Raw genomic sequence first — 15,941 nt, forward strand, 5'->3', positions numbered from 1 at the left:
ACACAACAGATGGAAAATACATTGAGAGTGGACACGGGCAGGATTTACAGACTGACGTAACCACATTCAATGTCTGTCTGTAACATTGTCCAGTGTTGTCTTAGCTAAGTGCTCCCTAGATAATCCCAATGACCCAGCTTTGGGAGAATCTGACGTTCCACGTATTTTAGGAATCCCAGCCCCAAATCCCCAATCCACTCCTGGACACCCCTCCAGAACCCCTCCCATTACCCAGAGCACCATGGCCCCATCATGTCCATGCACTGCCTCTGCCTGGCTTGTACAAATCACCCCCTGTCACTCTGTCAGATCTGTGTAACATAATTCACCCTATTTGACTATTTGACTTGGCTCTCTCACAAAAGGGTCTGAATGTGTGTAAGTGTGCGCTTCCCACCTCTACGTCACACCTGCTTTGATGGAGGCCAGACCCCGGGCTGCAGAGCCAGTGTGTGTGTGTGTGTGTGCATGTCCATAGTCTCTCTCTCTCCCATCACTGCTTTCCTCTCTCACAACCCTCTCAATTTCACTCCCTGTGTATTTTCTCTCTTTCACTCATTCCATTTCTCTGTATTTTTCTTTCCCACTCACTCGCTCTCTCATATTGTAGCCTATCCCTGTGTGAATCCCCCTTGTCAAACTCCCACTCCCACTTAGGCTTTGCCAGTGGGAGTCACTGGGATGGGGGCTAGGGAGGTTGTGTTGCCAGAGAGCCCTCCTCACTCCCCCCCCCCACCTCATTCAGCCTCTCACCAGTCACTGGCAGCTTTTTGAGGAGACATTTTGACTGATGATATGGCCACTTCTCTGAACTCAAGCTGCTTAAAGATCATACAACCTAAAAAAGCTGTTGTCTTTTTTTTTAGGTATTTATGGCAAAGGGTGACGTTGTGGGTTTGTGGTTCTCAAATAAAGTTGGCTGTGAAAGGCATTTGTATTTTATTTATTTTTATCTCTCGCTCTCTCTATATATACTCTCTCTATACATTTTTTACAATTATTGTACTTTTCTCTGATTAGCTCTGTGGCTGAAACCAATATGAATTCATAGTTTTACTTGGTAAGCATATATGCTAGGCCAAGGCCTATTGGTCTATCAAGCCATAAAAAAAACAATGAATATCTGATGTGTATTAAAGGGTCTGTTTTAATGTAATTATGGGGCTATTGCTAGCCTACAGTTGTTGTTATTTTATTCTTCCTCTCGTGAAGTTGAACTCTCTCTGACCTTTCAAGATTCTCTTCTGCCTCTGTCTGATATGAGAGGACGGAACCACGTGTTTGTGTGCGTTTTATTGCCCATACAGTTCAGACAGTGGCGGGACGTGAACACATTTGAGAAAACGTCCGGAAAACAGATGTTAGTCGGCTTTAAAAAATGATCTCGTAAAAAAAGCCAGCTGGGTTGCTTTTGAGTCCGCTGTGACAGATGGAGATGTATCTGATATCTATTAACACTCACGCCTCGCTTCTAAAAGGCCATAATGGATGTTGCGAGTTTCCTGAGGATGTGGCACACGTGCGTCGCGTGCTCAGAGTCAACTGGTGCGTTGATGATGATAGCTTGTGCTGAGTGCAGCGAAGGACAAGAGAGATAGAGGATGTCATGACTGACCCTTTCGCTATGGAAATGTTTCATCCCATGTAATTAACCAATTCATGCCATGTAAATGCCACAGACTGGAATATATTCCGGAATTCATCTGATAACATTGAGGAGTTTACCACATCAGTATCCGGCTCCGTTAGTGCATTGGCAACGTGACCATACAAAAATAACCCAACCAGAAGCTATGGATTACAGGCAACATCCACACTGAGTTAAAGGATAGAGGTGCCGCTTTCAAGGAGTGGGACACTGATCCGGACGCGAATAAGAAATCCATCTCCGACCTCCGATGATCGATCAAACAGGCAAAGCGTCAATACAGGGTTAAGATCGAAACCCTACTATGCCTGCTCTGACGCTCAACGAATGTGGTAGGGTTTGCAAATTATCACGGACTACAAAGGGATACCCAGCCGCAAGCTTCCTAGCAAGGCCGCAGGGCTAGACAGAATACCAGGATGTGTACTTTGAGCATGCGCTGATCAGCTGGCAAGTGTCTTCAATGACATTTTCAATCTATCCCTTATACAAAGGATGGCGACTTATACAGGATAGCACTTATACAAAGGATGGCGAGTTCGGATCAGTACATCACTGTGGCCGAGCTCCCTGCCATCCAGGACCTCAATACCAGGTGGTGTCAAAGACTCCAGCCACCCAAGCCATAGACTGTTCTCTCTGCTACCGCATATCTAGTGGTACCAGTGCACCAAGTCTGGAACCAACAGGACCCTGAGCAGCTTTTACCGTCGAGCCTTAAGACATCTAAACAAAATCCTAAATATCTAACGAAACGACTACCTACATTGTCCATTTTTTGCACGAACTCTCTTGCACGGACTCCATGCACACACACGGGACTCTACCCAAACACTCACAAATACTTAAACTCATGTTGCCTAGTCACTTTACTCCTATCTATACATACATACATACATACATACATACATACAGTGGCAAGAAAAAGTATGTGAACCTTTAGGAATTACCTGGAATTCTGCACAGATTGGTCATAAAATGTGATCTGATCTAAGTCACAACAAAAGACAAACACAGTCTGCTTAAACTAATAACACACAAACCATTTTATGTTTTCTTGTCTTTATTGAACACACCGTGTAAACATTCACGGTATATGGTGGGAAAAGTATGTGAACCCTTGGATTTAATAACTGGTTGACCCTCCTTTGGCAGGAATAACCTCCACCAAATGTTTTCTGTAGTTGCAGATCAGACCTGCACAACGGTCAGGAGTAATTTTGGACCGTTCCTCTTTATAAACAGTTTCAGTTCAGCAATATTCTTGAGATGTCTGGTGTGATCTGGTCTCTTGAGGTCATGCCAGAGCATCTCAATCGGGTTGAGGTCAGGACTCTGACTGGGCCACTCCAGAAGGCGTATTTTCTTCTGTTGAAGCCATTCTTTTGTTGATTTACTTCTGTGTTTTGGGTCGTTCTCCTGTTGCATCACCAAACTTCTCTTGAGCTTAAATTGGCAGGCCGATAGCCTTACATTCTCCTGCAAAATGTCTTGATAAACTTAGGAATTCATTTTTCCATTGATGACAGCAAGCTGTCCAGGCCCTGAGGCAGCAAAGCAGCCCCAAACCACGATGCTCCCTCCACCATACTTTACAGTTGGGATGTGGTTTTGATGTTGGTGTGCTGTGCCTTTTTTTCTCCACACATAGTGTTGTGTGTTCCTCCCAAACAACACAACCTTAGTTTCATCTGTCCACATAATATTTTGCTACTGGAACATCCAGGTGCTCTTTTGCGAACTTCAGTGTTTTTTTGGACAGCAATGGCTTCTTCTGTGGTGTCCTCCCATGTACACGATTGTTTAGTGTGTTACGTATCATAGACTCATCAACAGAGATGTTAGCATGTTCCAGAGATTTCTGTAAGTCTTTAGCTGACACTCTAGGATCCGTCTTAACCTCATTGAGCATTCTGCACTGTGCTCTTGTAGTTATCTTTGCAGAAAAGCCAGCGAGTAGCAACAGTGCTGAACTTTCTCCGTTTATAGACAATTTGTCTTACCATGGACTGATGAACATCAAGGCTTTTATAGATACTTTTGTAACCCTTTCCAGCTGTTCACATCAGGCAATGCTTCTTGTGAATAGCAAACTCACATTTTGTGAGTGTTTATTATAGGGCAGGGAAGCTCTAACCAATATATCCAACTGATTGGACTCCAGGTTAGCTGACTCTAATTAGCTTTTAGCCTAGGGGTTAGCATACTTTCTCCAACCTACATTGGAAACGATTCAATTATGTATTCAATAGACAAGAAAAAAGACCATCATGTGTGTGTTATTAGTTTAAGCACACTACGTTCGTCTATGGTTGTGACTTGGAGGAAGATAAGATCAAATTTTATGACCAATTTATACAGAAATCCAGGTCATTCCAAGGGGTTCGCATACTTTTTCTTGCTACTGTAGCTACTTCCATTACCTCGTACCCTTGCACATCAGCTCAGTACTGGTGCTCCCTGTATATAGCCATTTGATTTTTACTCTTTCTTGTCATTTGTTATTCCCTGTGTCACTATTTCATCTTAAAATTGTTTTGAAAACGAACCTGTAGGTAAGCATTTCACTGTTAGTCTACATCTGCTGTTTACGAAGCATTTGACAAATAATATTTGATTTGAAAAAAAAAAAGCTTTGGCTATGGTACAGAGGATATGTGAACAATGCTATAAAAAAATGATGTTTTCAATCTCTGTAGATAAATACAGACTACAATAGGCCTATTATTGAATTATAAAAGGCTTGGAAATAACCTATTATGACCTATTATAACCTATTAATATGCTATTTCAATTATTATTAGCCTATGTTTCTGGAATAAGCCTAATGGTAATGAAAAAAACATGATAGGCTATAAACATAGGCCTACTTTACAAGGCACTAGTTCTAGGCAATCCATGATGAGATGGAAATATTCCCAGCTATTTGATTGGGCTTGGTTATGAGATTGATTGTCATGGTAGTTTGTCAATTCCAATACTATGTCAACGATATCCCTATCAATGACTTTTCATTGGGGAGAGAGGAAATTACTCCACATGAGATGCTGCAAGGCGGTGAAAGGCCACTAGATGGCAGCAATGGCATAGTTGGGGAAACGAATCCTTGGTGGGCACAGTGTACGCAGACAGGTTTAATCATCAAGCCGATTATAATTATGAGCAGGCAGTTTCATGCGTTCAATAAAAAGATTCATTCGTTTTGCCTTTGTCTTCCCCATTACACATTTATTTCCATATAGGCACACGCCAGATTGAGAAGCGTTGTGTAGCGTGTGTAGCCTATAATATTTTTTTTAATTTATAATGCAATTCAAACGAAAGTAGGCTAAACACGAATGGCAGTAAAATTGCATAGAACATCGTCAACTAAAGATTTTGAGAGTTAAGATTTGAGGTGTAGGCTAAAATAAAGAATTTCATCCGTTTCCGTTTCTTCCATCCTTATATGAAAGTAGCAGGTGATCCTTGTACATTTGAACAATTGTTTATTTTAAAGAGACCTACATACCCTCTTGCCATCAAATTCGTTCAACATTATCATTTCAAAATCGAAATAATTCTTAAACCTATAATGTTTTCCAATTATATAATATCGTACCAGCTATACCAATTTCTAAATCTAAAGCATCGCAATGTAATCTAAAATAGGCCTACAAGCAACGTTTGTATGCTATTCAATTTCTTTACATATACTATAACATTTACCACAGACACATCTTCATTGTCCATGCTTAATTCCACCTAATTATGGCCTATATTGAACAACTAAAACTATATTTAGCACAGACTGATATGGAATATAGAAAGCTCCACCCTGCAGCAGACACGTCCAATCACATTGAGATTTAACATCTGAAACGCTTCATTGGCTCTTGCTATGAAGGCGAGGGATGTTGACGTAAGACCCTGACGTCCAATCAAAACAGACACCACACCCCATGTCTCATGACTATTCACAACTGAGATTATCATTGAAAATATTCATTTCAAAAGACACTGTGGGCTACAGCCTTCACTGCTCGCTCACAGGAACCCTTTTCGAAGAAACAAGAAAACACAGTGTCAAATTAGGTATGATATATGGAACAAGAGCCATTTTGACAAAACAAAATATACATTTTAATTAGCTTGACAACAGGCAGATTACATTTGAAAAAAATAAGCTGTCAATAGAAATCAACAAAGCAAAAATGATTAGCCTCTTCTTCGTTGGCGTTAAACATGGAAATATTAAAAGTGTATTTGTCCATCATAGACTAGTAACAAAATATGTTATTCTTATAGTCCTAATGGTGTTCTCAGTGCTTTAGAAAAAACATAGGCCTACCCACCTACGCCAACTTCGTTTTAGTATGAACACAAAATAATTCTAAAACATAAATTAACATGGGGTAACCTGACTTTCAACTAGATACAGGACTACTGTAACACTACACAGGCTATTGCCTTTTTCTGTTCAACTTACAAAGCTTTAAAAGTGTAGTATAACATAACTTCATATTTCAAGTTCTCTGTAACATAACGTCATAATTATTGAAGCCCAAGCAACAGTTTCCCTAGTTGTGTAGGTCTGCATACATTACAACAAAATGCAGTTGATTTCTTGGTTTGGTTAAAACATTTCTTTAGAGCATTTTGGTGGGTTAAGGGAAATTAACAAAATCATATGCTATAATCTAGCATAATATCTTGCAATTTATTTCAAATCAAATAAATTAAATAGATTATTTCCAAAATAATACATACAAAATGTCAGCTTGCCTTCATATGAAAAATGCCCATACTTGCCACTAGTCACCATAAATATAGCCTATTTAAGCATAAAGCGCTAAATACACCTTTAATATTTACACATACATTCGTACTGTTCATTCCACCTTTGGACAGGCGGTGTAGATCATTTGAGTATTGACCACTTTATTTGTTCTTTGGCAGACTGCATTATCTGGAAAGAAAAACCCCAGAAAGAACACTTTCAGATTCAATGTGGAAAAACAACATTATCACAGATCATATAGTAAGTAGCCTATTATAGTATGCAGTGTTATATTTATTGTTCATTGTGACACTTCAACCAGTAGGTGTCACTGTTGTATTAATGTGAATTTGAATGGAACTGCTCATACTTTCATTATTTACATGAAATATGAGCTCCTTAAACTTGCAAGTGTAACAACAAATGTTGTAAGTGTATTTTGTGTAGTAGACACAAAAAAAAGTGACAGTCAGCTTCTCTGAGCAGACAAATTCATTTTCATCTTGCTTAGAAACAATTTCATTCTATTCAACATCGGCAATGACATGATGCAAGTGTGACTCAGTGTTTAGAAAATGTCACTCTTCCTGCTATAAAACTAAATTCCACAAGAGAAACAAACTGCATTTTTTGGGCTGTTGAAATAGAGATGCATAGCATAAAACTACACACCAGGGGGCGCAAGGAACCCAGCTAAAATTATGAACTTGTGACTAGCGTTTACTGTCTACCTCTAGTCGTTTACGGTTTCGTTTAATGTTAGTGTTTATTGTTTTAGGTTTATTGTCAAGGTCTAGTGTTTTTATATAGGCACCATGACAATTCCATTTCTATTAGAGGATCGAAAAGGTATTGTCATTGACGTTTGGTTCCAACAAGGGAGAGAAACTGCCACAAGACAAATAGTTAATAGCTTTGGATATGAACCCTTCCTTGCAAGCAGGGTCTGACTCAGGAGTGAAGCGCAGTCTGAAAGTCACACAGAGAGATGACCAGTATAGAACAGTCATGATGTGTCCATTCTATACACTTCATATCTATCTGCAACATTCTGGTCTTTCTGTAGCTCAGTTGGTAGAGCATGGCGCTTGTAACGCCAGGGTAGTGGGTTCGATTCCCGGGACCACCCATACGTAGAATGTATGCACACATGACTGTAAGTCGCTTTGGATAAAAGCGTCTGCTAAATAGCATATTATTATTATGGTCTTCTGAACACACCCCAAGAGACTGAAAATGTCCCATGTTGGAGGGTGAGGAGTGAGAGGACTTACATTGGAGGTCATAGCCAATTTGTCCGTAATGTGCTGTGAGGGTTAAAGTAGAGGGTTAGGAGAAGGAAAGATGAAGTAACAGGCAGAACATTGCATGAAGGTAAGAGCAATTCAGCAGCCATGTTGATCATGCAATGTGGCCCATTCCATAATTTACTATGCAGGTGTGAGCATGGCATCAAATCCAGATGTAGGTTAATTCATGCTGGCAAAGCTGGCAAAATGATATTGAAAGCATTCTGTATGAATGCAGTGTGTTTGGCACTCAAAGAATACGATTCAAATGGATAAATGTGTATGAATGCAGTGACTTTAGTCAAATGGAAACCCTATTGTAGTATGATATCATATAACTGGACCCCATCTTTTAAATCAACCTTCAAACAATCAGGTACTATGAGTAGTAATATGATTGTTTTCAAATCGAACAATACTGGGAGACAATTATCCATATATTGTGTACTGTGGCTTTATTCTACAGAACATTTAGTATAGAAATGATGAAAATGGGTAACTGGAAAGACACGAATCAGGGCTGGGGTCAAATCCATTTAAAATCCAGTCCATTCAGGAAGTACACCAAATTCCTATTCCAAAGCATTGAAGATAATTTGAATTTTGGTGTACTTCCCGAATTGACAAAAACTCAAAATCGAACTGACCCCAACCCTGATAAGACTCATGTTATAGTTTATATGCAAGTAATATACTGTACATGACAGTAGAATAGAAGGTTATGTCATCAGGTGTGAGCTGAAATTAATGGCTAAAGCTGTATCAATGGAAAAGATAATCATAGTCTATACATGCAGTGACATTGCTTTGTTTGTTTGTGTGTTTATGACCTCACCTGAGCCACGCTCTGCTCTGACAGTGGGTTCTCATCCGCCTGGAATAGATACAGTAAAAGAGGGGACATGACATCATAGCAATCACACACCATTAGGGGCTGTGTGTGTAAAGAGTCAAACACATAAAGCAAGCAACAACTAAGATAACATAATACCCTTATAACAATCATGTGATGCCTTGCATTGCTAATGTAAATGCACTCTGACACTGGTGAATATGTCAATGACCACCGCAATCCAATCAAAATGGCTGCCTCACACAAGGCATGCATTGTGCAAGGGAGTACTACAAAGGGCCCCGCTGCTCTTAAAGTGTACCAACACCTATGGTATTTCCTGGAACCCCATACGGACTCCTTGAAACACTCTGGGTAACCTCAGTCTAACCACTGACAAACCCTAGCAAGACAGACTTAGTGGACAGTTGTTCCAACATTGTGAACCTAAAGTGGCATGCTCTCTCACCATGCAGTTACCTGCACTGGATCTCCCTCAACCCCTCCCTCCCTCCCTCCCTCACTCGCCCTCTCTGGTTGTTGGGGCAGTCTGTTGCTATGCACACTGGCTTCTGTCCGTCTGTCCATCAATGTTACCAACGATGTAATCAAAGAGGTCGAAGCCGTAGGCTTGCTCTGAACCATCCAGCTGACAGTGTGAGGAGATGGGTGGGGTCAGGGGAGAGAGAGGACACATGTAAGAGGAAGATGAGATGGACTTGGGTGTTGAGGGGATGGTAGGACGGGGGCTGAAGACTGGCATTTGGTGTTGTGACATCAAATAAGTTAATTAATTTTCATCAAACATACAGGATATCAGATTCCACAACAATCCCACTAAACACAATCCCTACCTCAGTCGGTCCGAAAATATCATAATTTCCTATAGTCATCTGTGTCTTCGAGTATTGTACTCGTATCAGAATCTATGTATTCATCCATACAGTAGACATAGTCCGTGATTGTAGATGTCTTACCCTGTAATTGACCTTCTGGATGACCTGTTGGGGGTCGCTTTCCAAGATCACCCTGGTAACACAATGCTAGGGTCAGTAACTCAGAGAACACAAGATATTGTACCAGTAACTCCCAAACCCATCCCATGAATGATACCTCAAATCAAAGTTTATTGGTCGTGTACACAGTTTAACAGATGTTATAGCGGGTGCAGTTTAATTATTATGTTAATAACTCCTAACAAGGCAGTAAAATGTCAAACAAGGACACAAATAATAAAAATAAAAATTCAAAACAAGAAATGTGGGAAATAATCCAATTATCAACACAAATAGCAATGTAACAGTAATCCAAATGCAATCTATACGTTACCCCCCGTCGATAATTTCGTCCACTACTAAGAAGACTCCGTCCATGTTGTCCAATAGACACCTTCTCTCCACATTTTTCCTGGAAGTAAGAAAACTTGATTGACTTACTTGAATTGTAGTTAGTACGTGGAGCCCAATCTGTGATTGGGTCTCATACTATTGCCTTGTGACCAGAAATGTAGGGGACACTACTGCCGATGTCACCTTAGGCAATTCTGTACATTTCAAACACCGACTTAAATTAACTTCCTGTAGTACCAGTTGTCAAGGTTTGAAATGATACTTAACAGTTGGCATTTTGTTTTTGTTAAATAGGAGAAAAACTGCATGAAATGAGTAGAGAGCAAACAGATAAATTGATTCTCTCCCTCCCTGCATTGCTACTGCATTGGTTTCTATGGTAACGGCTCCAGCCCCTGTCAAGCTGTTCCACTACACAGAGGGCTCTGGGTGTGTCACTGTCATCCGATCATCATTTAACCCAAAATAAACAATCACTAACTTACTGCGGGCATCAACTGTTTCGGTTCTCCATATTTTGAACGCATGAAGGAAACAATTACACCAGAGTTACTCAAATCAGAAATTAACTTCTCATTTTGTTGACCTGTACCCATATTTACAAGAGTGATGTTTTCACTAATTATTTACCCCCCAAAAATGGAATAATCGTTTCTTGCGTGGCTGACTTTGTTACGTTTTTCTCCTCGATGTTACTACAAATCGTTAGCCTCTAAAGGTTGACTGACCTCCTCACTTTTAAAATGTGAGGTTACTTCAACATAGGACAACACTTGTACGCTTACCTTAGGATTTGACCGAGGGACTCAAACAGACAGTTCAGTACAGCCATGAGCATGAGCTATAGGGAGAGAGAGAGAGAGCAGTGGAAGATGAAAGGAAAACAAGAGAATTGAGAGGTATAGATGGAAGCCAGGAGAAATAAACATAGAAAGGGTGTGGGAAAGAGAGAGCAAAAAGTCAGGTGTGGTTGAATCGCTCTGCTTGTTGTATATAAATGCTGAGATGCCATAAAGGGGCTGGTCTTTAGCTTTGCAATGTACACAGCAACAAGAAGTGCTAAAGAAAATGAAATTGTCAGCCATTTATTCTCATGGGCATTTTCTATATATAGCGTCTCCATTGATGACGTCATGCAGACAAGTGACCTGTGGCATGTATTCATGGATGCCAATGGCAGTCAGGCTTCCCCAAAAATGTACCAATATATACAGTCTATATTTTTTTAATCTTTTGTCTCTCCGAGTTTAATCATTTTCATTCAATTTTCAAAAGAGGCTGAATGCATCTCACCGGAGAAAGCATCCGAGCGAGCCAAACAGCAGCCCTCTGTCTCTACGTATCGGCATCTATCTGATACCGTCTGGTCCAAACTAGTATGACATTGTTGCCACCTGTAGCATTGAATGCAAGGGAAGTCAGTGAGCATTTGGCCTCCAATGTTTAAATTTTTATTTTATTTTTAATTGCCAATCAACATTGAGCTAAACTGAGCTCAACTGTGAATAGTCCTGGCGCACCAAAAAAAAAATTAAAAAGGGAAACAAGTCTGGATTTTGGCATCGCTCCTATCAAATCGCATTGTGAGCATACGTCATTGACAGAAACAACTTCAATTGTTGCATCTCATTGTATTGTTGTCCTCCGGTGCCTAGCTAGCTAGCTCAAATTGGCACTTTCCTAAATTAGCCATGGATCGAGATAGGGATTTGGACTTGTGGTTGTAAAGAATTATCTGTACTGGACAATGATTATAATGGCGATTCTGATCCAACCATTAATTAATACATTGTGCCCCTGGCCTGAGAGGATGGAAGTTCAATATGTAGCTAGGTGTAGTAGGCTAATGTTAACTAGCTAATGTTGCCTATGAAAGGAAGTTAGGCTAGCTAGCAAGCATTTTTGCCAGGTAGTCTAGGACAACAAAAAATAAGTATGTACTGTATAACAGAGTGATAGACCGTTTTGTCAACATGAAAGAGAGGAGGATGGCATTGGCGTTTCTCTACAAGTAGGGTGAGTCAACATGTTTTCCTACTCGCAGGAATGCACATGCACACTCACACAGAAATCCGAACCATGGACAGCCACATCATATATAGCTTACGTTGATTGGACTAAATTGTTTTGGTATCTTTTAGTTGTCACTGTATTAGACTAATCAGGGGTGACTTGATGATGTTGAAGTGGTGCTGGAGTAGTGGAGGCAGCGCTTTGTGGATTTTTGTGTGATAAAACAAAGGTGTGGTTGAATGTATTCTACCACTGAGTCTTCTTATTGTCTCAGCTTTCAGGCACATATACACACACCTAATAAATATTATATTATATATACACATACATTTTTATTTTACCTTTATTTAACTAGGCAAGTCAGTTAAGAACACATTTTTATTTTCAATGACGGCCTAGCAACTGCTTTGTTCAGGGGCAGAACGACATATTTGTACCATGTCAGCTCAGGGATTCTATCTTGCAACCTTTCGGTTACTAATTCCTACACTCTAACCACTAGACCACACTACCACACACACTACCACACACACTACCACACACACTACCACACACACACACACACACACAATAATTAGCAGGTTAAAGATGAAAACGCAATTATCACAACACAGGTTGTAATAGGGGGGAAGCCATTTTTACCCATGCACCACTACTGAAAATGACATGTTGCTTTCTGAGATCCGAATTCTAAATTGATATGCGAGGGCTTAACGCAGACTTTGTGGGAATTATGCATTGATGTCAATGCAAGATTAGTGCAAAAAACTTGAGTTGCATGCGGACTGCGGATCTCAAGTCAGGATCCGGGCCATAATGCAGTCTTTGAAGCACCAGTCTAGCCTTGTACTCCTTCTGCATCTGAAGCACATTACCTACCTCATTCTCCTGTGAACTGCCCACCACGTAGAAGAACAGGTCAATGCTGCACTTATACACGATCGTCATCCCCTCCACAAAGGCAATCTCATCTGCTTAGAGAGAATGAAAGAGCGAGAGAGATAGAGAGCGAGACGCTGAGATTTCAAGCCACCAAGTGACCTTTATTGCCACGTTAAAGCACATCCACACCTTATTCACATATACAGACATACCCAAGTGAGAGGTTTCATGGATGTTGCCAATAATGGAGGCTTCCAATTTAAACGAGTGTTGTCACATAAAATGCTAATCTCCTATGTGTGTGGAGAAGAAGGGATGGAGAGGAAGGAGGGATATCGAGATAGAGAGTGGGTATCCTCCTTAGGGGCAGGTGGACCCGGGGTGTCAGATGACTGCTGTGAATTTCATTGGAACAAAAGAGTGTGAGAGCTGTCTGTCGCTGAACTGGTTCCCTCCCCTTTTGTTCACTGTAAGGTGAGCTTGGGAGGACTGAAGAACCCAGAGGAACCAATACTGTTTCTCAACTTTTAGACAAACTAACCAATGAGGGTTGAGCCACAGGCTAATACTATACAGCTAACACTGCCTCGTGGTTTTCTATGGTGGAGGATACACAGAAGGTGTGTACACAACAGGTCATGACCTAATAATGCTTGACGAGAAGCCAAAGAAGACTGGTACACATATGCAATGATTTACATTATGATCCTGTTGATACGGATTTCACTGACAGTGCACATCTTCTCAACTCTCACCACATTGCTAGAAGCTTTGAATTTTTTTTTTTTATCTTAGTGGTTCATTAAAACTATAAAATGGACCAGAATATCAGGCCTCAAGCTCAACTATCCACTCCAATAGTCTCCTGGGACATTTTTATGGGATAAAAACTTACTGTCCGCTTTGTGTGTCTTGTTGAAAACGTTCTTTTCAAAGTTCTTCTGCTCCTTCATGGAGGGGTAGAGCTCTTTGTCGTAGTACTAAAACACAACAAAGACAGAATGTTGAGTCATTACTTATGATTAATACACCATCTACAACGAGTGCTCATTTGGGGCAGTACTCACAATGTCGACTCCACAACAATAACCAACGTGGGTCGCTATTGGACAACTGTTATTAGCATACCTTTGATAGAAGTCTATTGCCATCGTTATCCAAAATGAAGACTGCTTTCACTGTGTACAGTGAGGGTTCCTGAAAGACAGTATTGACCACATGTTGACCAGAATCAAGGACAATTTGCATTTCCATAGGACCTAGGCATACTGAACACATTCCTAACAGTTATTACTAGAGCACTGATGATGATATTGGTGATGATAATACAGTCAAGTTATTCAAAAGCATGAGGAATACGACAAGATCAGGAAGAGATGCGAGTGTAGATGACGATGGTCCCAGAGCCTTCAGTTACTTCCATCCCACGGTGCCTTGGTTGAACCGGGCCAAAGTTCTGTTATGCACTGACTACCACAGACTCAGAGCCTAAGTGTATCACAGAACTTGGGCCAGGAACATCACATTCAGGACTTGACAAGAGTTGAACTGGAGGAAAAGTCCAAACCAGTCATCCAGATGTCTATGGCAATTAGAAACGGTCAACAGTGGAACGAATTCCTTGAACAGTTCAATGAGGTGCAGGTGTCAGGTAACCAGTCCTGTGGTCCTTTGTGCAACATTACTTTATGCATTAAGTACAGTGAATATCAATATCAAGAGTGCATAACTTATTGAAATCCACAGCCATTAATGACTGCCTACTAACAGAAAACACTGCAATTTACATAGAGCAATACATCAGTTGAAATGATATCAGTAAAAATAAAAAAATAAAAAGTGTGTATATATACGAGAGAGAAAGAGATATCTTTTGAGGCTGGGGGTCAAGTGGTGTACAGCGGGTGTTAATCAACGAAAAGTAATTGCGGCCTTGTCCAGCGCTGCTTGTATTATTTAAAGTTTAAATTACAGTATAAAAAAAACAACAACTGTAAAGTCGAAACGTAAACCTTAATTTATCTTAGTACAATGATAATCTGTCTAGAGTTTAGCTCAAAAGTGTGAAATTATTCTATACATATTTTGTTGAAAAACCCACCTGTGGAATCAAGTTTTTGGTAAGCGTAAAATGCTGCGCAACGCACCTCCTCCGGTTGAAACCAAATATCGTAGACGTGGCACACAATATATTCAGTGTTCACCCTTCAATGCTTGGGCAGGGTGATGTCACAGTTATAGTAAAAGTATAACGGATAACCGACACCTCATGCCATTCATTTAAGTGTAAATCATAACAAATTGGGTTATAATATCAGATATGTGACACGGGGTAGCTTTTCAGACAGTATGCCCCTCTCTCTGGGATGATTTGGCAACTGTTCGAGTTTGTACAACAGCAATTGCCCATTGACGAGGAAAAAGTACAACACATGTTGCTGCTGGTTGTGGAATATCAGTACGCTACACTCAAATAGCGCATAGACTACATTCAGATAACGACAGTCGTGCAGAATACAGTACCTCCTAATGTCTGCTATCGCACCTGAAAAGATTAGATCCAGCCAGTCAGAGACCTCAAACAATCACATCTTAAGCTGTCCATACGGTAAAATACTGAATACAACATCTTACGCAGCAAAGGGCTATAATGAATGCTATTCAAGCAATGGCCGACGAGGCCTAATCATGCGTTTGCAAGGTAATGCTCGTTTAGAAATATGTTTAAAGCGCCATATCCCTACCGATTGCTTACCAGAGACGCGATCTCCATAGTGGTTCTCTGGTGTTGACGTGGACAGGTTTGAGCTGTCATTCTAGTAGACCTCGCAAAATCCTCTGACTCATGGGTGGGCGGGCCTGGAGGAGGCTCCACGAAACCAAGCCCTTCATTCGGCCATGTTGGCTCCCTCTAGTTCGTGAATGATGTTAGGTCCTTGTTCTCTAGGAACCACAATGGTGCCCGTTTCTTATAGCGGTGCTTTTACGCGTTACTCCAAAATTAACACCGATTCGGTTTTTGGTGACTTCACTGACTTCATATGGCCAAGCAGTGCATTATGGGACATTATGCATATAAATCCTATCAGTAGTATATTTAATCGCATGTGTTTAGTGCATGTCATACATGAATTACTCTTGTTACAAGTGATAGCCTACTTTATTCTAA

General features: G+C 40.6%; 1 protein-coding gene across 6 annotated transcripts; it reads right to left on the reverse strand.

Annotated features, from left to right (window-relative positions):
- Positions 1-5,746: 5,746 nt before the first annotated feature.
- On the reverse strand, positions 5,747-15,779 carry LOC118384428 (coatomer subunit zeta-1-like). 6 transcript variants are annotated; one of them, XR_004825833.2, is made up of 11 exons: positions 15,528-15,696; positions 13,901-13,969; positions 13,668-13,752; positions 12,770-12,864; positions 10,663-10,718; positions 9,858-9,935; positions 9,506-9,557; positions 9,057-9,177; positions 8,532-8,570; positions 7,682-7,714; positions 5,747-6,596 (listed from the first exon to the last, which is right to left on the reverse strand). XR_004825833.2 is itself a non-coding variant. In XM_035770958.2 (10 exons), the coding sequence occupies exons 1-10, from the start codon at positions 15,585-15,587 to the stop codon at positions 6,549-6,551; spliced, it is 612 nt and encodes a 203-aa protein (XP_035626851.1). In that variant the 5' UTR covers positions 15,588-15,779; the 3' UTR covers positions 5,747-6,548. The 6 variants fall into 6 exon arrangements, 4 of the variants coding, with proteins under 4 accessions (XP_035626851.1, XP_035626850.1, XP_035626852.1 ...); XR_004825834.2 differs by lacking the exon at positions 7,682-7,714; XM_035770958.2 differs by lacking the exon at positions 9,057-9,177 and having other exon boundaries at positions 12,770-12,861; positions 15,528-15,779.
- Between the last annotated feature and the right edge of the window lie 162 nt (positions 15,780-15,941).

This window comes from Oncorhynchus keta, chromosome 5, assembly GCF_023373465.1.
Source record: "Oncorhynchus keta strain PuntledgeMale-10-30-2019 chromosome 5, Oket_V2, whole genome shotgun sequence".
NCBI lineage: Eukaryota > Metazoa > Chordata > Actinopteri > Salmoniformes > Salmonidae > Oncorhynchus > Oncorhynchus keta.

Bases quoted from the DNA above. Each gene is read 5' to 3' on its own strand.
- LOC118384428 (XM_035770957.2), bottom strand. From the start codon at position 15,587: ATGACAGCTCAAACCTGTCCACGTCAACACCAGAGAACCACTATGGAG. The intron at 9,936-10,662 runs GTAAGCGTACAA...TCTTACTTCCAG, and splicing joins TCCCTCGGTCAAATCCTAAG to GAAAAATGTGGAGAGAAGGT. The intron at 7,715-8,531 runs GTGAGGTCATAA...TAACCCTCACAG, and splicing joins CAGAGCAGAGCGTGGCTCAG to CACATTACGGACAAATTGGC.